We start from the raw sequence: 21,279 nt of genomic DNA, 5'->3' as shown, positions 1-21,279 counted from the left end.
GGACCCAACGTTGAGAATCTCTGCTCTAGTCCAAGCATTCCCAACCTTGAGCTCCCAGATTGTGGCTGGTGGAGATGAGAGCTGTAGTCCAGCAACACCCAAGGTTGGGAAGCCCTCCCTAAATCAAGGTAAAGGTAAAGTGTGTCGTAAAGTAGATTTCGATTCCTGGTGCCCACAGAGCCCTGTGGTTGCCTTTGGTAGAATACAGGAGGGGTTGACCATTGCCATCTCCCACTCAGTATGAGATGATGCCTTTCAGCATCTTCCTCTATCGCTGCTGCCCAATAAAGTACCAGCATGGATTTGAACCGGCAGCCTTCTGCTTCTTAGTCAAACATTTCCCCCCTTTGTTGGATTATTATTTTGTTATTTGTCTTGTTGTTTTCAAAATGCCATAGGGTTTTAGCTTGGATTTGAATTCTTACTCTAAGCTTTTGTTAGTTGCTTTGAATTGTCCAGATTAGTTAGAATGCAGGAAATTAACGGTATGAAGAAATCGTTGAAAACTGAGATAGTAATTTTCCCTCTGTGCATTGCTTTGCAGGATTAAGTAGCAGGGGATTGTGTGGTGCTGGAATTTAAGCAGTGTTGTACTTTGTGCTTTTTAAATATTTTTTTAAGGAACATAGGCAGCTGCCATGGCATATACTGAGTCAGATCATTGGCCCATCTAGTTCAGTATTGTCTACCCAGACTGGCAGCAGCTTCTCCAAGGTTGCAGGCAGGAATCTCTCTCAGCCCTATCTTGGAGATGCTGCCGGGGAGGGAGCTTGGAATCTTCTGCATACAGGTGCTCTTCCCAGAGCGGCCCCATCCCCTAAGGGGAATAGCTTACAGTATCTTTGAAGATGTGAGCTTTATGTCCAAATGCTGAACTCCAATCCCACTGAGCTCCAACCAGAATTCAGGGAGAGAGCTCCTTTCTCATTCTGGCTGTGATTGGCTGCCTGGCCTGTCCTTCATTCCAGCCCATGCATCCAGTTCCCCCTCCTCTTTGCAGTCTTCCTGACTGCATTTGGGGTCCAGCCGGTTACATCCGAATGTGGACAGGTAACCATGCGGGGTCCATTAGACCTGCAGTTCTGCCTGACATGCGAATGCAGCCATTGCCTGCTTTTTGCCTGTAAGTTTCTTTTTGCCTAGAGATTAACATATCAGCCGGTATAAAAATATTATAGATATAGATATAGATATATGAGATAAATAGGTCCTCCTGAGTCCAGTGGGTCTTACTCCCAACGGGATGCATGTGAAGCTGCTGTCCAAATCCTGCAGCCAAGGTTAGCCTTCCCACTACTAGTGCCACCTCACACTCCTGCAGTGTCTGGGTTTCCATGACCAAAGGGGCTGATCCGGCACCCAAGGCAAGGGACAAGCCCTCAATACGCAGCCCCTTATTCTGCCCCCACTGGAGCTGAAAGGCTGAAGGGTCCTTAAGTAGGCCTCCTCCTGCCTCCTGTGATCCGCCACCTCTTGCAGCAGGAAACCTTTTGAAGGGCCCAGGAAGGTCGATTCGGTGGCTCCTGCTATCAGATGCCCAGCTGAAATGGTGGGGACGGGGCGGGGGGAGAGGGAAGTGAGTCGCTTCAAGCTTTGCTCTCATAATAGGCTATTTTATTTTCCCCGCTCAGCTCCTTGTCTCCCTGCCTTTAGCCTGCAAACGCCGGCCGATAAGGGCAATAGGCAGCCGGGCAGAAGCAATATGCTGCCGGCAGATAAGCTAATTAAGTGGCAGGCAGGTGTCGGAGCAGAGGAGAAGGCCCACGTTGGCTGCTTCAGACGGGGAGCGGGCTTGGTGGGGATTGGCAGGGGACAACATGGAAAGCATCCCTGGGAATTTGGGGTGAGGGAGGAGAGCCAGAGGACCCAGAGGAGAGTAACAGAAGGGGAAAGAGGAGTCACAGGGAAACCAGGACTGCGACAGGACAGAGAGGGCTGGACAGACGGAACGCTTATGGCTGCAATCCTGTGCACCCTTACCTGGGAGTAAGCCCTATTGAACGCCATGGAGTGTATTTCTGCATAAGCGTGCATTCGATGGTACTGCAAACGTCTAGTCTCTTTCCAGCATATTCTTCCCATTTGCTTCTGCCTCTGTTTCCCTCCCCTTTCTCCGATATATAGCATAAGGTCACTGCACATTAAGGTCATCAGGAGAGGTCTGTCTCTGGCTCCTGACCACTCGGTTGGTGGCGACTCAGGATCGGGCCTCCTCTCTAGCTGCTCCTGGGCTCTGGAACGCATTCCCTGTGGAGATTAGAGGCTGGAGAGTTTTAGCAGCCTTTAAAAGAGCCCTAAATTTGAATTCTTTATTGGAATTTAGGAGAGCCCTAAAGACCTACCTGTTTGGCCTGGCCTTCCAGTGCTCTTAAATTGTTTTAAAGGGTCTTTGATGTTTGTGATCCGCCCTGAGCTATTTTGTAAGGGTGGTCTAAAAATCAAGCAAGCAAACAAATAAATAAATAATAAAAACAGGTCTTTTTAGCCTGGCCTTTAGGGAGTACTGAAATGGTATTAAACTGGTTTTAATTTTTTAAAAATGAGTTATCTGTTTGGTTTTTTTAAAAGTATTTGTGAACTGCCTAGAGCCGTCTGAGTGAGGCATTATAAAAATCTAATGAAGCGGAAGAGAACAGGGTCAGGCCAGAGACGCATCTAGTCCAGCTTCCTGCTTCATGCAGTGGCCCACCAAATGCTTCTGGGAAGTCCACAAGTGGAGAAAAGAGGGCAGCCACTCTCTCCCACCGGTTTTGCCTAGCGCCAGCTGTTCAGGGGCACACTCCCTCTGATCCTAGTGGAAAGATGCAGCTATCCAGGCTAGTAGCAGTTGATAGCCCTATTCTCCATGGAATTGTCTAATCCACTTTTAAACCCATCTAGATTGGTGGCCATCACCACTCCTGGGGGCAGTGAATTCCGCAGCTAAACTACACTTTGGGTAAAGACGGATTTCCTTTTTCTGTCTTGACTCTCCCAGCATTCAGCTTGAATGGGTGACCCTGGATTCTAATATGATGAGAGAGGGAGAAAAACTTCGCTCTAACCACCTGGTCCACGCTGTGGATAAGTTTATACAATTCTATTATTTCCCTCCTTACCCACCTTTTTTCTAAACTAAAAAGGCCCAATCGTTCTAGTCTTTCCTCACAGGGAAGTCGCTCCAGCCCCTGATAATTTGCACCTTTGGATAATTTGCCCATTTTGTATACCCTTTCTGGCTCAACAATATCCTTTTAAGGTGCAATGACCAGAACTTTTGGGAGCAGAGAACTTTCCTCTTAAACCTTTGTAAAGAACAATGTTCATAAGTTTCACTAAATTAATTAATTATAACCTGGCTCACTGTAAGCCCTCAAGACAGATACTGTATTTACCTGAATCAAAGATGACTCTGAATTTATGACGACTTCCTGATTTCTAATATCAAAAAGCTTGGGAGAAACCTAGTCTTGGATTCAGGTAAAGACGGTTTGTGTGTCAAAAACAGCATACTGTGTTTCCAAGACAGGATGGTATTAATCCCCATCTATAGTTTGTGCCAGCCTTGTAACAGCCATGGAGGGAGCTCTTGGGGACTAATGAAGCTTGGATGATGCCTTGTTCAAAATATCTCAGAGGCTTTCAGAGAAGCAAGTGGCGATTTCCTTTTGGAAGTGGTAAATGTGAAAAACAGCTTGATCTCTCCTCACTGCTCTCCAGAACTTGGAGAAAACCTGTAAAGCTCAGAAGTAGCAAAATTTAAAAATTGTTGCTCGTAGATTGATTGATGGATCGATTGATTGTTTATGGTCCAAGACCAGAAAATAGAAAACAAACTTGCTCTTATGTTAGAAAAACCGAAGATTACGTTTGTTAACTGAGCAGAGGCACCTTTTAAATTAGTGATTATCTTACATTTAGCAGTGAGAGAGCAACTGGTCCTATCCAACCCCAGCACAGCATCTCTCCAGTGCTAATTGCTGGTGTCTACCTTGTGTTTCATCTTAGATTGTGAGCCCTTTGGGGACAGGGGACTATCTATATTTATATATCTATATTAATGCATTATTATGCTAACTGCCCTGCTAACTGGGCAAAGAGGCACCTTTTACTGTGGTGATTCTCTGTTTAGCAGGGGGAGAGTAACTGGCCCTATCCACCCCCAGCACAGTACTTCCAGTGACTGTTGCTGGTGTGTGTCTTATGTTTCTTTTTAGAATGTGAGCCCTTTGGGGACAGGGAACCATCTTATTTGTTATTTCTCTTTGTAAACCGCCCTGAGCCATTTTTGGAAGGGCGGTATAGAAATTGAATTGTTGTTGTTGTTGTTGTTGTTTCTTTTTCTGCGTAAACTGTTCTGAGAAGTTTTGTTGTAAAACAGTATATACTGTAAATATTCATAGTAGTTGTAGTAGTCAAATTAAGTAGGTAGGTAGGTAACCCAACACAATTCACCTGTTTTTGACACTGTAGCTGTCTAACTCCCCATCTCCCAGAAATGAACAGCGTGGTACAGGCATATTCTTAGAGCAGAGACTTGGGTCCCTCGATGTTGCTGGACTACAACTCCCATCATCCCCAGCCACAATAGCCCCAATGATGGAGTTGTAATCCAGCAACATCTGGGGACCCAAGTCTGAGAACCTCTACTGTAGAAAAGAAAAGGAAAAATACGGGGAAGTGGGATGGCCAGTGCCATAATCAGAATATCATGTCAAGACAAAAGTGGCGTGTTTGGCATAATGGATCCTGAGGACTGGATTTGTGTATTACTATTTGGACACAGGTTTACCCCACTTGCATGCCCATGATGGAGAGGTGTGATCTGATAGCATTCAGGAAGTGGGCAGAGCAGGCTGTGAAAAGATGGTGGGAGCAATGGAGCCCTCTCAAGGTGCGGTCTGATGTCACCTCGTTATCTCCTTCTTGCCTCCCTGCAGGAATGTGCCGGGGAACCTCTCTTCTCCCTCTTCTGTGCCATCAAGCAGCAGATGGAGAAGGGGCCGATTGATGCCATCACTGGAGAAGCCCGCTATTCCCTAAGCGAGGACAAGCTCATCCGGCAGCAGATTGACTACAAGACCTTGGTGAGTGGTGACACTATCCTTGCATCTCTCCATTATGCATTTTTGGCACAGGTGGTGGTACCAGCGGATGGCCACCACACTCCAGGATGGAAAACTGCATGGTGCAGAGCCCTTCTTTTCCTCCAATTTACTCCAGTAACGTTATTCATCATGTGGAGAGAGAGAATGACATAATAGGAGAACCTCAGGCTCACAGGAGAAAATTTTATTTATTTATTTTATTTTATTTATTTATTTTATTTATTTATTTTTACATTTTCTATACCGCCTTTTGTTAAAAGAAAACCCCAAGGTGGTTTACAAAAATTAAAACATACAATAAAAGCAATAAAAACATCAAGCTAAAAACATATAAAACAAGCATAAAAACAAGACAACAGATAACAGATAAAAACACAGAGAAGCCGCAGTAAAAACGATTGAATTGAGTTAGCAGCAGATGCGAGGCAAGCCAAAGCAAAGGACTTCTTCATAAAACACATCATTAACCTGAGAGATATGCTGCCACAAATGTGGTGATGGCTCTGTCGTAGATGGCCTTAAGGACAAAAGAATAGCCCTGCTGGATCAGGCCCAAGGCCTATCTAGTCCAGCATCCTGTTTCCACAGTGGCCCACCAAATGCCTCTGAGAATCCCACAGGCAAGAGGTGAGGGCATGCCCTCTCTCCTGCTGTTGCTCTCCTGAAAAGTGGGAGACCTTGAAAAGTGGATGGACACATTCATGGAGGAGGCGATGAGCCCCAATTGCTAAACAGAACCTCTACTATCAGCAGCAGTATACCTCTGAATACCAGTTACTAGAGAGCAAGCAGTGGGAGGGTTGCTGCCACTTGGCCATGATCAGAGTCGGCAGGGTGGATGCTGGGTCTCATCCAGCAGGGCTCTTACGTCCTTCTTGGGAGTCTTGCTGAAAGGGCACTTCTAGATCTATTTCAGTTTCCTCCTAACTTTTCTCCAGGGAGTCCCATTTTATCCTTACAAGAAACCTGTGGAATAGGTTAGGCTGGGGGTTCCCGACATTGAGTCACCAGATGTTGATCTCCTATCACTCAATTTCACTGGAGGATCCCAAGTTCTAGGATTAGAAGAGAGATGAGACAGAGACATCTCTACTTCACTTTGCCCCAGGGATTCTCAGCCTTGGGTCCCCAGCTGTTATGGGACTACAACTCCCATCATCCCCGCTTTCAGTGGCCTTTCCATCATCCTTTGGCCTTTTCTAGAGTTGCCCCAGGACTCCAGAACGCACTTCCTAATGAAATTAGAGTTTCCCCTTCTCTGAATGTTTTTAAGAAGGACCTGAAAACATACCTGTGTTTAGCCAGGTTTTTCATTTATAGTTTTAAAGCTGTGGATTTTGCTGTTTCTATTTGTGTGTGTTAAATTGTTTTAATTGTGTCAGTGTTGTAATGGTTTTTAGACTGTGAACCGCCCAGGGACCTTTTTGTATTGGGGGTGGATGGGTGGGTACAGAAACATAAGAAATAAATGGTGGGTGGGGGTGATGGAAGTTGTAGTCCAACAATATCTGGGGATTCAAGTCTTGGGAGCCCTGGGTTAGCCTGAGAGCGGGCAGCTAGCAGAAGGTCACCCAATGAATGAGAACTGGGTCTTCCCAGTTGTAACCCTACATTCTAACTGTGACGCCACATGGGCTTACTGGGTGCATGAATGGACTGCAGGATCTCTCTAACCAAAAGGAACCCTCACGCCCTTCTTTTGCATCTGGCAAACAGAAAGGTGCCGGAATGCCAGGATGAATGATGATAATTTTTCTTCCTCAGCCAAAGCCTTCCTTCCTTTGATGGCGCTGTGTGATGTTGTTCGCCTTTCCCTTTTCCGTTTCAAGCATTGGCAGGTCTCTTCAGAGGGGAATCGCAGCAGATTTACAGAGAACCACTCCACTGGGGAGATTGAAGAGGGGAAAGGCCACGAATGAGATATTTCCATCACTCTGTCTCCTCTCCTTTTTCCTGGTCACACACAGAAGTTATTTCAGGGTCTCTGATTTTAGAATAACACTTGCCGCACCAGACGGGTTTCTTTTAATCTGCCTCAAGTTATTACACACAGATGCTGCAGCAGGAGAGTCTACACTGCCTGCTGAGGTTTCTGCATCTGATTCTTAGCACAGCGATCCGAGCTGTGGATCGCACAGCGATCCGAGATCTGGCCACTTCAGTGCCCTCGGCAAAAAGATTTGATGCAGGGGTGTTTAAACTTGGGCCACCCATTGTTGTTGGATGGAAACTCCCATCATCCCCAGCCACAGTGGACAAGGCCTTTGTGGCTGGGGGGGTGATGGGAGTTGTAGTCCAGCAACATCTGTGGACCCAAATATAGGAATCCCAGATGTGATGTATTTCTTACGTTTCTATCCCAGCCTTTCCCCAAGGAGTGCAGAGTGGCATGCATGAGTCTCTCCCATTCATCTTCACAACAGCCCCGATCGATTAAGCTGAAAGAGAGTGAAGGGTCCAAGTCACTCAGTGAACTTCATGGCTGAGCTGGAATTTGAACCCAGCTCTTGCTCAACCGCTACACTATATGGGTGCTTCCTTCAGCAATCTGGCCGCATTTGCAAGTAACATGGAACTGCGGGTCCAGTTCCACTCCCCACCCCACCCCTCTCCTGTCAGCATTTGGAGAGGAGGGGGGACTGGCTGTGTGGGCTTCCTTCTTGCTTGAAGGACAGCCGACACAGCCAATCATTCATAGAGAGAGAGAAGAGCTTCCTCCCTCAACTCCAGTTGGAGCGGATGCAGCCTCCAGTGCCACATTCACACGTAATGCTCCCAGAAGGAATCTCAGTTTTGAGCAGCGAAACTCACTACAAACCGATAATTCAAATTGGAGAGCAAAACCTCAGGTCGCTGAAGGAACGTGACCAGAATTTCACGCATTCGGACATAATGGTAGAAAAACCTCTGGCCCCTGCTACTCTGGTTCCCTGTTAGGTGTGAATGTGCCCCCCCTCCACACACACACACACACAGTTAGATGCTGGATTTTCTGAGTCTATGACTCTATATGAAACTGCCTTATACTGAGTCACACCACTGATCCACCTAGCTCAGTATTTCCTACTCTGGCTGGCAGCGGCTCTTCGGGATTTTGGACAGCCCTACCAGGAGATGCCAGGTATTGACCCTGCGACCTCCTGCACAAATCACATCTGTTTTTAATACTCCCTATGTGTGTGTTTTTTAAAAAACAACAACAACAACAACATCTGAAATCAGAAAACTAGCCCTGCAGGGAGTGTCTTTGGAAGGAACCTTTCTCCAAGATGTGCCAGCACAGGGAGCCTGGCAGATGGGAGAGCCTTTGAAAACGGCACCCCACCCCACCCACAGCTGCAATCTAGAGTGGTACAGCCCACATTACCCCTGCCCGATTTTGCTGCACAGACAGACCAGCCTATCTCCCCCAGCTGTGTCACACTGGTCCATGCCTAGCCTCTGCCTCGGCTGGCAAATGAAATACAAGCCACTTGGCCCACCATACCTCAGGGCTACCTTTGTTAATGCTCAGAGAGCAAAGGTCATGCCGTGTGATCCGGAGCTGTCAGGAGCATTTCATAACAAGCCCTGAAGGGGTGGGAGTGACAGAGGGGAGGGGAGGGGGAGCTGTCCAGCTTGGCTCATTCTCCGAATGGCTCACAACATTCTGGGTGGTCTCCTCTCCCTCCCCCACTGCCCCCGCACACCTCCACGTGGTCTCTGGTACTAACAACCTAATCAGTTAATATCTATTGACATCACAGGTCTGCAGACAGCCTCTCTGGCTGCCCTGGGTTGAAAGCCCTCTGAGTGCCCCTTTGGTGGAAGCCCAAGAGGGAGCTTTGAATGGCGGCATCGAAGCCACGAATGAGGCCTAAAAGGGATGTCCCACACGGCCCTGCTTGGGGGATTGATTTCTGCCCAGCCCAGGCATGCTTTGGCCGACCTCTGCACAAATGCAGCCAGCCTTCCTGCCATCCCAGGGTCAGCCTTCCCTAACACAGGACCCGGAAGAGGAAGGGGGAGACGTGCAGCCTACAGCCACGTCCAGACAAGACCGTGCTAGTTGATGGGATTGATCTAGGTATATCAAGACTAGATTTGGCCAGAGTGCATAACCCCTAGCTGTGTGCCTGTTGCGAGATCTAGAGCAAGGGTGGGCAAACTTGGCCCTCCAGCTGTTCCCAAACTCCAGCGCCAACAGGCTGAAGTTCGGCAACCATGTTTCGGCATAGTTGCCAGTTCAGCAACCGTGCCGTGTTTGCCCACCCCTGCTCTAGAGGGGGAAGAAAAGCAATCAGTGAACCTGAGCCCTGTTGGATCAGACCGAAGTCCAGCATCTTGCTTCCCATCGTGGTTTCAGGTAGCTCACAAGCAGGGTGCAAAGGCACAAGGTCCCCCCGATTGTTCTTTCACAGCAATGGTAGCCAGGAACACAGGAAGTTCTTATGTTGTTTGAATGAAGCTGCCTTATACAGTCAGCTCCTTGGTGCATCTCGCTCAGTTTTGTCTACACTGATAGTATTATTTATTTATTTATTTATTTATTTATTTATTTATTTATTTATTTATTTATTTATTCAATTTCTATACCGCCCTTCCAAAAATGTCCCAGGGCGGTTTACACAGAAAAACAATAAATAAATAGGATGGATCCCTGTCCCCCAAAGGGCTCACAATCTAAAAAGAAACATAAGATAAACACCACCAACTGTCACTGGAGGTACTGTTCTGGGGGTGGATAGGGCCAGTTACTCTCCCCCTGCTAAATAAAGAGAATCACCACATTAAAAGGTGCCTCTTTGCCGAGTTATCAGGGGTTAGAGTTCTCCAAGCTTTCAAGCAGGAGTCCATCCCAACACTACCTAGAGATGCTTCCAGGGAGTGAACCTGGGACCGTCTACTATTACGACAATTATGAATACTTATATACCGCTCTTCAACAAAATTCTCCAAGCGGTTTATATTAAAATAAAATAAAAAATACATAAATTAGATGACTCCCTGTTCCCAAACGGCTCACAATCTAAAAAGAAACATAAGGTAGACACCAGCAACAGCCACTGGAGGGATGCTGTGCTGGGGTTGGATAGGGCCAGTTGCTCTCCCTCTGCTAAATATAAGAGAATCACCACTTCTGCATACAAGCATGCAGATGCTCTTTCATTGAACTATGGGCCCATCCATTACGGGGAACATCTTACAGTGTTCACATGTAGTATTCCATCCAAATGCAAACCAAGGCAGACCTTGCTTAGCAAAGGAGACGATCCATGCTTGCTACCACCAGACTAGCTCTCCTACTCCTGAACTTGGAGATCCAACAGACTGCTTGTGGCTTCTGTTGGGGCCTGAACAGAACCTGGAGATTATGTTTAGGCTTTGAGAAGCTTGTCTTCCTCCTAGGGTGTGCATGGAACTGGCTGGTCCGGTTCAGACTGAGTCCAATCTGGACCCAAACTGGTCTGGGTCAGTTTGGTCCTGCACCCCTTCAAACCCCACCCCACCCCCGCTAGTTCTGATTGGTCCGGGGAGGTTCATGAGCTTAAAAAAAATTATTATTTTTAAAACGTACCCCCTCCAGATGAGTTGTCCGAGGCAGCAGTGGGGTCCACAGAGTCCCCACCCCTACCCCGCCGGCTTCTCTTAGGCCATAAATCAGCCGTTTGGCTGTTCTTCAGCTGCTTTTTAGCCTTCCCCCCAGCACAGTGGCCATTTTAGGGGCCACCGTGCCTGCGCAAGGGGTCTCTGGCTATGCAGATGGGGGAGGGGGAACCTCCACGGACCCTGCCTCCTCCTTGGACAACTCCCCTAGAGGGGGTAAGTTAAAAATTAAAAAAAAAAAAAAAACTCATTAACCCCCAGAGGGGTTCAGTCCACAGCTGGACCGAACAGGGGGTGGTTCGGATTGACTCCAAACAGTAAAACCGAAGCGATTCTACATCGAACCTGTTTGCACATCCCTACTTCCTCCATGCATTTGCCTCATCCTCTTTTAAAGCCTTTTGGACAAGTGGTCATCGCCACCCCTTGTGGCAGCCAATTCAATAAATGAATGATGCACTGTATGCCTCAGTCCTTTCTTGTGCCTGCCCTGAATCTCCTATCACTTAATTTCACTTCATGATTCCAAGTTCAAGGATTCTAAGAGAAGAGAGGGAGGAAAATGTCACTCTGTTCTAAGGGTTTTCAACTTTGGGTCCCCAGATTGTTGGACTGCAACTCCCACCATCCCCAACCCCAGTGGCCTTCTGCTGGGAATGATGGGAGTTGTAGTCCAGTGTCTTCTGGGGACCCAAGGTTGAGAACCCCTGTTCTATCCACTTTCAAACCTCTATCATGCCCCCACTTAATGACCTTTAAAAACAAACAAACTTAAAAGCCCCTCCCTACACTTTAATCTTTCCTCATGGAGAAGATGCTCCAGCCCCCGGAACATTTGGGCTGCCTTTTCCTGCCCCTTTCCCTACAATATATTTTTGGGATCAGCAACCAGAGCTGTACTCGGTATTCTGAGTGTGGTTGCACCATAGATTTATACGAGGGCATTACAATACTGGCAATTTTCTTTCTGCTCTCTTTTCTAATAAAAGGCTCGTCTTATCCTTCTCTGGGTTTGCATTTCATTAATAGTCTGATTCTGGATCTGACACTTTCCAAGGTTTCTCCGCAAACATAATAGGTTGAAATACTTGATATTTTAAAAGTGCTCTCTGCACAGGATTCTGGAACGATGAGAGCTGGCCCACGCAGGAAAAAAATGAAGCGGCTATATGCGGACTCATGGGCCTCGCTAGCCCAATACTGACCGGTGCTCTCGGACAGTGTCTCTTACCCAGCTCTGCTACCTACAGTACGTTACAGACCTATGACCAGTGTTGCCTGTAACAGAGAATCCCAGACGTTGTTGACTACAGCTCCCAACATCCCCAGCCAAATGCCGCTACAGCTGGGGGTGCTGGGGGTTATAGTCAAGAATATCGATGATTCCCTATTACAGGGAACACTGCCTTTGACCCCTGCCATTCTGCTGGCTGATCATACAGACCCCCAGATGGATGTAATGTGGACGGACCTGTGCCGAGCCCAAGAAGACATATAAGCTTCTCAATAAAGACAGAAGCACATTAGGGATTCCGCCCGCACCGTTCAGTTCCCAATAGGAATATTGTTGTTCTGCTAGTGTGGACAATCTTCTTGCATCTTCTTTATATCTGATTCTATCCAATTTACTTTCCATTAGGAAACAATAATTGGCTCTGGATGTGCCACCTTTCCTGCAAGCTAGGTGGAGATACAGAAGCGAGGCTGACTCTCCGCCAGAACAAGCAGCCCAATCTAGATGGCAGCCTTGCATTGTGGGAGTCACATGTTGGTGTGCATTTGGATGAGCATTGCCATCCCCAAATAGTGCAACCAGTTGTGCGTAGCAAGGTGTAACTAGAGTTCTGCTGCGGCATATCTGGATAAAGCTTGTGCAACATCATGTGCAGCATCAACAAGCAAAACAATAATTCATAGACTCATAGAATTTTAAGGTTGGAAGGAATTTTGGTAGTCTTATAGTCCATTCCCTTGCTCCGTACAGAATTGTTCTGAGCCGTAGTAGGAAATATTCTCAGGACAGTTGGATTTGCATGTACTTGCAAATCCACCTGTTCTCTTCTCTACTCAGATTGCTGGTTTCCTTGAAACTCAGGGCAGTAACAGGAAACTGGAAAATGAGGTGCGGACTCCAATATTGTGCATGCATATGTGTCTGTAAAATGTCAGAAGACATATACCAGTTTATTGATATAATTGGGTTAAGAAGGCAACTGCTTTTTCAGCAAGGGAAAGTCCCACATGCACAAACCTTGTTTGGAAAAGCAAGGTGATCCTGGGGTACACACACAGCCCTGCTGCTCAAAAAAGCCTGGTCTTGTGGTAGCGAGAATGAAGTGTCCCCTTTGCTAAGCAGGGTTTGCCCTGGCTTGCATTTGAATGGGAGACTACACGTGTGAGCACTGTAAGATATTCTCTTTGGGGGATGGGGGCCGCCCTGGGGAGAGCACCTGCATGCTTGCAGGAAGAAGGTCCCAGATTCCCTCCCTGGCATCTCCAGATAGGGCTGAGGGAGACTCCTGCCTTCAGCCTTGGAGAAGCCGCCACTGCCAGTCTGTGCAGACAATACAGAGCTGGATGGACCAATGCTCTGACTTGGTATATGGCAACTTTCTAGGTTCCTAAGCCTTTTGGAGGAACACTGCCAGGAATGGACCCTTGATGTTTTCTTCATGCGGAGCAGGTCCTGCCGCTAAGCAATATGCTCTCCTCACAGCAAGGGGAGCCAAAGTAGAAAACGTCATGCTGAAAAATGTTGCACCTCCCTGGGGCACATGGCTGATTTGATTTTTTGAAAAAGACCCACGGTGGCCTTATCTTCTTGGGCTGCATCCCTTTGCCTAAGGTAGTGAAGAATCAATTACCTGTGATAACTGATTATGCCAGCTATGAAAAACCTTTGGGGATGAGTTGTTTGATTCCTTTGGCATGTGATTAATGTAAGATGTGAAGTTCTGCTGAAACAACATCACTTAGGGACCTTGGTCCCAACATATCGGAGACTACGGAGAACATCAAAACTTTCCTACTTAAAAGGCAGGGGGACACAAGGCATGCAGACCTCCTTTTCACCTCTTTGACTGAGATGTGTTAAATTTAAGGAGTGTGCATTTCTCTTTTACAGATTTTTTTTCCACCATTCAGGTTTTGAAAATAAAAAGAAAAATGAAACTGAGCTGCTAATAAATACCTCTGAATTAGCAGCTAGGTTTTCAATATGCTCATACCATTGAGTGTAAAAGAGACCAAAGAATCCCCCCACCCAAATATGCTTTGCATTTAGCTCTTGAAAGAGAGCTGGATTCATCAGGAAGGGGACAGATTTTGGTGGAGAGCCAGAGGCATTCCTCATCAAGGAAGCCTTTAACCTGCCAGATGCCGGAGGTAGAGGTAGCTCTTAAATGGTTTATGGTATTCCCAAGTAATTAGTGGGGTGGTAAGAGGTTCAGACTTCAGGGATTATCTTCCAAATTTTGCAGAGGTTCTCTGGGCTTGGAAACAGCTTATGAAATTTTAAACGAACCATTCATGTTGTTCTGGTAAGAACTAATCTGCCTACTTTCTTTTCACTATAATCTTAATTGATAATTACCATCCTCACAAGTTAGCCCACTTCAGCCTTCAATGTTCACATGTCCACCATCTTGAACTGGGGTGGATGACATCATCGCAAACTACGCCATTGAGGTGTCCCTATGTGTCACTCATTACAACTGTACCAAATTTGGTTCAAATCAGTTAGGCAGTCCACAAGTTAGCCACCATCTTGAATCAGGGTGGATGACATAATTACAAATGATCCCCTTGAGCCATCCCTATGTGCCCCTACAACTGTAGCAAATTTGGTCCAAATCGGTTAGGCAGTTCACAAGTTAGTCCACTTGCACCTCAAGCATTCATGCACCCAGTATCTTGAACTGGGGTGGCTGACATCATCACAAACTATGCCATTGAGGGGTCCCTATGTGTCCCTACAACCATACCCAATTTGGTTCATATTGGTCCAGGCACTGCAAAGTTGATGGGACACACACACACAATGCCAGGTGATCTCACAAGCTTACTTTCCTTAAAGAAAGCAGGCTAAAAATACTGGTCCCTCAGCCAAAGTCAAGGTAGCTGGACCAGGTCCTTTAATCTTGGAGCAGAAGTGCGAGGTTGCGGTGGAGGCATCAGCATGTTAGGGATGCAGCTGGGGAGGAAGGTGGAGCAGAGTGACAGCAGAAATTGGCAAGTTATGGGTACAGCTTGGTAACACTGTGGAGCCTGGCAGGCGTTTGAGTATAGGGGTGTGCACAAAACTGAGTTGCCCGGTTCGGTTCCGGTCTGGACCAGACTCGAACCGGACTGGGCATGTTCAGTTTTGCCATCCCTTCAAACCCCTTCCCCCCAATCCAGTCCGGTGGGAGTTGCAATTTTTTTTTTTACTCACCCCCTCCAGGGGATTTCTCCAAGGCTGCAGGGGGTCTCCGGGGGTTCCCCCTCCCCCTGCCAGCCTTCATTATGTGACAAATTGCCCGGTTCAGGCGGTTTACAGTCCATTCCAGGCCTCACTCCCATAGTGGTGGCCATTTTGGAGACCGCCATGCATACCCAATGGGCCTCCAAAATGACCAATGCCATGGAAGTGAGGCCCAGAATGGGCTGAAGACCGCCCAAACCAGGCAATTTGACATATAATGGAGGCCGGCGGAAGAAGGGGGAACCTCTGGAGAACACCACCACCACCTGGTCTTGGAGAAGCCCCCTGAAGAGAGTATTATTATTATTATTATTATTTTTAAAACCAGATGGCCAGGGGTGGGTGGGCTTCAGTCCGATAACAAACCCCCGCCCGGGCCATTGAGTATGCATGTAAGCCTCCAAAATGGCCACCACCATGGGGGTGAGATCCAGAATGGGCCGAATACAGCCCATAACAGGTGATTTGACATATAATTGAGATGGGTGGGGGGAGGGGGAACCTCTGGAGACACACACACACACCCCGTGACTTTGGAGAAGCCCCTCCGGAGGGAGGGAGTAATTTTTTTTTGCAACACCCTCCGAATGGTTGACGGAGGGGTCGGTCCAATAAAATGAACCAGTGGGGGAGGGGGCGTTCAGTTCAATATCAGACTGCCGAGCCAAACAGGTTTGATGTCGAACCTGTTCAACGTCGAACCTCTTTGCCCAACCCTACTTGAGTAAATAACCATTCCAGATCCCCAGTACCGATAACCTTGTGGCTGGATCATTTTGGATGGATGGCCATCTCCACTAGAGGAAGTCAAAGAGGGTGGCAGAAAAACCCAAACACAGCTAGGGATGCTGCTGCCTAACCCCTGACATGCCACCTGCCCTTTGGCTTCTCCCCTCCAAAACGGAATCTTCCACCTGGCTACTGCAGAGGGAGAGGCAAAGCCCCAAGTTCCCTTCCATGAGCTGGCAAGAACTGGTAGGATGTCATAGCTAAGCGGAAGTATGGGCAAGCCAAAGAACCACACATTTATCCTGTTCTCCTCTTCCTCTCCTTTTCCTATTGCCTCCCTTTGTTTCTCACGTAAAGTGTCATGCACAGATGTGGCAGTATCTAAATATCAGTTGTTAATGATGATGATGATAATAAAAAATCAATAAATAAAAGTTGGTGTGTGTGAGGGAGTGTGTGTGTGAGGGGGAGGGAATATGTGAGTGGTTTTTGTCCGTAGATTCAGCCCTTTCCCCCCAGTGGCAGCCCTGGGGTTACTAGTCTCTGAGGTCGGATGCAGCAGCAATCATGGGGAAATGTGGGGTCTGGGTTCCTCCACTCTACTCTCTTGAAGTGCAATGCTCAGTGGAGCTGCTGTGAGGGGACGGATAAATAATACAGCTCTGTGAGAGAGGATGGAGTGCCCTATCCCCTATATACCCTATAAACCAGCATGAGAAGAAAATGGCGGGCAGAAGATCTTCTAGGGAATAGCAATGGTAGCTTGAAGAGTGGGTTGCCGACACTGACTGAAGATGCTCCTGGAGACATTTCCCCCAATATGGTTCACATGTTCAAGCCCTGAAAGGCTCCAGGATGGCTGCCCTGCGAATGGATGCCAGTTCCTGCAGACCAGTCTGGAGAGCTGGCAACCCAATGGAATAGCTTGGCAGCATTTATGAGAGGGGAGGATGGAGCATCTGCAACTTGAGAACAGCCCTGCTGGATCAGGCCTAAGTTTGTATCTAGTCCACCCAGCTGTTTCCTTCTCACAGCGGCCCACCAGATGCCATTGGGAAGCCCACAGGCAGGAGCTGAGGACCTGCCCTCTCTCCTGCTGTTGTTCCCCTGCCACTGGTATTGAGAGGCATCTTGCCTCTGAGGCTGGAGGTGGCCCACAGCCAGCAGACTAGTAGCCATCGATAGACCTGTCCTCCGTAAATTTGTCCAAGCCCCTTTTAAAGCCACCCATGCTAGTGGCCACCACCACACCCCATGGGAGAAAATTCAATTCATTACCTGTGTGCTGTGTGAAAAAATACTTCCTTTTGTTGGTCCTAAATTTCCGGGCAATCCATTTCATGTGATGACCCCTGGTTCTGGTGTTGTGAGAGAGGGAGGAAAAATTCTGGATGTCTGTTGGGCCTAGCGGTGGACTGAGGACTGTGCTCAGCCTAGAGCTGCTCCTGGATTGCGCTGAATGCCTCAGACTTGGACTGTGTTGCCTGGCAACAACCACTAGAGGATGCCTTCAGGTGAATAGATTCTCCCATAGTGTATACTATTCCAGGCATTCCCAACCTTGGATTCCCAGGCATTGTTGGACTGCAATTCCCATCATCCACATCCACAATGGCTGTAGGGGGATGACAGGAGATGTAGTCCAACCACATCTGGGGATTCAAGATTGGGAACCCCTGGAATATTTTATTCAGCAAGCTCTGGTCTGGGAGAATGATCTTCTTTGGCAAATGATGTCCAGATCAATTTCCTGTTTCACATGTTTTGAGATGCACCCTTGGCTAACTTGGCCCATGTTTGCTTCTTCTCCACAACCCGACCCTTAACAGGTTCTGAGCTGCGTGAACCCTGATAATGTAAACAGCCCCGAGATCCCAGTGAAGATCCTGAACTGTGACACCATCACGCAGGTCAAAGAGAAGATCCTTGACGCCATCTTCAAGAATGTCCCTTGCTCCCATCGTCCCAAAGCTGCAGACATGGATCTAGGTATGTGAGCATATTTTTTGAACCAATGAAGCAAGATGACCATCTTCATATAACCGCTGGGGCACTTGGTAGGGGTGCGCAAGGCCTTCTTTGTGTTGGCTTCAGGCAGAGGCGTTCTTAGCCCTGGACTTCGGGGCCCAAGTCCAGGGCCTCCACATCCCCTGGGGCCCCCCAAATTCTCTTTAATCTGTCCCGGGTGCTGTAGTTTGTCTCCTCAAGAACCTACGTGTTAAAAAATGATGCTCAACTTGCAGCGGGGGGACCTCCAAAGACCTTTCGGTCCCGGCTCCAAAATTACATAGGTGAGCCTCTGGGTTCAGGTAACAAAGCAGAAAGCCTTCCCTGTGTCAGCTGCCAGGGCTCTAGCCCGCCACATGCCCAGGCACTGTGATGTGATTCGGGGGGGGGGGAGGGGAACAGTAGATTTCAGGGGGACAACTTACCCCAGGCAGTACGGTATTTACTGTATTTCCCAGAATGCTCCTCTGAACGGTGCCATGCATTGTGAGAGTTCCAACCTTGGGAAGGAACGGGCAGGAGCGGGCACATTGCCTGCAGCGGGAGGGTAACGGGCGGCAAGGCGCCTGTTGGAGGCTGGGTCCGGAGGGGAACGGGCGGCGAGACAAAAAGGGGCATCGAGGAGGCAGTAAGTGGCTGAGCCACACCGCTGAGAGGATCCCGGCTGGGTGGGCAGCGGGCTCCCAAAAATGGCCAGACGGAGGCTGGCAGAGTAACTGGGGCTATTGTGGTGGGCATGGGGGCTGGGAGGGGGGAGAATGGTGGAGGAGGGAATGGGGAACAGACTGGGGCCGAAGGGAGGGGGGAAGCGGCGCAGAGGCTGTGTGCCGGGTCTGCTCGTCTGTATGTAATTGCCATTAAGGTATAAGAACATAGCAATAGCAATAGCACTTACGTTTATATACCGCTCTATAGCCGGAGCTCTCTAAGCGGTTTACAATGATTTAGCATATTGCCCCCAACATTCTGGGTACTCATTTTACCGACCTCGGAAGGATGGAAGGCTGAGTCAACCTTGAGCCCCTGGTCAGGATCGAACTTGCAACCTTCTGGTTACAGGGCGGCAGTTTTACCACTGCGCCACCAGGGGCTCATTGTTCTTGGGGCATGGGGGGGCGTAGAGAAACATGGGCAATTTTTCATGAGTTTGGGGGGTGAGGTGGAGCGATTAAGGTTACTTAAATGAGTACATAAATGTAATGAGCCAGGTCAGTGTGGGGGCGGGGGGCGGGTTGCCCGATGAGGTGCAGCTGCCACTGGTTGCTGGGAAAGAGAGGCAGCTGGGCCTCGTTTGGCCCCGCCCCCTCCGCCAACCCCTTCAGATGAGCCGCTTCTGGTTATCCCGTTGTTTAAAATCTCTGCAGAACAGCTCGCACATCAGAGAGAGGGCTTGGATGGAACTCCTCTCCCTGACATGCTTTTGTATAATCACGAATGGTGTTGTTTTTAAAAGTGCATCTAATTCTTTAATATCTGCATGCCCTGCTCCTTCAAAGCCTTTTTGAAGGCAGCTTGCAAGCCAGAAGTCATAAGAAAATAAAACATGCAAAATGCAAGCTATGGCTAATGAACTGAAACAGCAGCAGCCCTAATGAGGGCGGGGAAGCACAAAGCCAGCATCAGATAAAACACTCAAACACCTAACAGCATTAAAAACATCAATGGCTGCAGCATTTAAAACACCCAAGGGCTGGCTGTCATTTAACCTGGCGCCTACAACTCAAGAAAGGTAGCCACACAGTACATGGACCTGTGCGGGGGCAAGGGGGTGCTTTCGGAAGGTGGCATGCCGCCACTGAAAAGACCTGATCCCAACTCAGCACCCACCTGACTCCAGCAGGCAGGCATACTTGCAGAAGGACTCCCCCAAATGCCCACTGAGCATGGGCAGGTGCATAGATGTGATATTCAACCAGGTCGACCCCCACTAGCGCCTCAAGGATTACATCACTGGTTGCGAAAACCAATTGAGAGTCTTGTTGGAAAATGGGGGGGGGCAGGAAGGAAAACAGGATGGGGGTCATGGAATCTCTTAGGACAGGAAGAAACAGGTCAAGATTTGAATGTGTGTGTGTGTGTGTGCGCGCGCGCTCATGCGTTGTGCACATGCACTCGTGCGTGTATGTATTTTGGTAAAACACAAGATTGCAGTTAGGTTATATAGGAACATAGGAAGCTGCCATATACTGAATCAGGCCACTGGTCTTTTTAGCTCAGTATTGTCTACACAGACTGGCAGCAGCTTCTCCAAGGTTGCAGGAAGGAATCTCTCTCAGCCCTATCTTGGAGACATAGGAAGCTGCCATATACTGAGTCAGACCCTTGGTCTACCTAGCTCAGTATTGTCTTCACAGACTGGCAGCAGCTTCTCCAAGGTTGCAGGCAGGAGTCTCTCTCAGCCCTATCTAGGAGATGCCATCAGGGAGGGAACCTTGGACCTTCTGTATGCCAGTAGGGATGCTCTTCCACTGAACTTTGGCCCCATCCCCTAAGGGGAATATCTTACAGGACTCGCATGTAGTCTCCCATCTAAATGCAAACCAAGACAGACCACACTTTGCAAAAGAAACTTCACTACCACAAGACCAGACTTTCCTCCCTTGCGGTTTGCAAACAGGGACTCCAGTCATGCAAACAGCTGCCAAGAACAGCACCAATATTTCCAGTCATATAATTAAGTAAGAAGGCATCGAAATGTGTTTCCAGAGCTGACAAGGGAGAGGTGTTGGGAATGGACCAGGTCAGCAAGAGGCCAGCCAGGTGCTAGTTAGAGAGGGGAGGATTGACAGCAGACTTATGGTAGTGCATTCAGACTTTGATCAGGGTGGTTAGGCTTGTATTCCGCATAATGTCTGTCTGATGAAGAGTTCTGTCTTACTCAAAAACCTGCAGATTTCTCCACCAGCACTGTAGGTTGAAGTAGGAACATAGAAACCTGCCATATACTGAGTCAGTATATACTGAGTCAGACCATTGGTCAATTTATCTCAGTATTGTCTGCACAGACTGGCAGTGGCTTCTCCCAGGTTGCAGGCAGGAATCTCTCTCAGTCCTATCTTGGAGATGCCGCCAGGGAGGGAACTGGGAACCTTCTGCTCTTCCCAGAGCGGCTCCATCCCCTGAGGGGAATCTCTTCCAGTGCTCACACTTCCAGTCTCCCATTCATATGCAACCAGGGCAGACCCTGCTTAGCTAAGGGGACACGTCATGCTTGCTACCACAAGACCAGCTCTCCTCCCTCTCATATAATCTCAAGAAGATTCATTATATTCAACTCCCCACCACCACCACCACCACCACCTTGCTTTCTGGCATCTTTTTCTGGGACTGTCATAATGGTTACTATTGCTGTGCCAAGTTTTAATGGGAATCAGTTTTGGGGGTTCAATTTTTGTGGCCTTCATCTCC

General features: G+C 48.2%; 1 protein-coding gene across 6 annotated transcripts in view; it reads left to right on the top strand.

Moving 5' to 3' along the window:
- PLXNA4 (plexin A4) overlaps window positions 1–21,279 on the top strand; it is a 699,000-nt gene that overhangs the window by 619,724 nt on the left and 57,997 nt on the right. For all 6 annotated transcript variants that reach the window (XM_053255172.1, XM_053255171.1, XM_053255173.1 and 3 more), the window contains 2 exons: window positions 4,920–5,066; window positions 17,694–17,853. In XM_053255172.1, the coding sequence (XP_053111147.1) occupies window positions 4,920–5,066; window positions 17,694–17,853 (307 nt within the window). The remainder of the gene's footprint in view (window positions 1–4,919; window positions 5,067–17,693; window positions 17,854–21,279) is intronic.

This window comes from Hemicordylus capensis, chromosome 5 (genome assembly GCF_027244095.1).
Source record: "Hemicordylus capensis ecotype Gifberg chromosome 5, rHemCap1.1.pri, whole genome shotgun sequence".
Classification (NCBI taxonomy): Eukaryota; Metazoa; Chordata; class Lepidosauria; order Squamata; family Cordylidae; genus Hemicordylus; species Hemicordylus capensis.
This window is presented reverse-complemented; position numbering and strand designations above follow the sequence as displayed.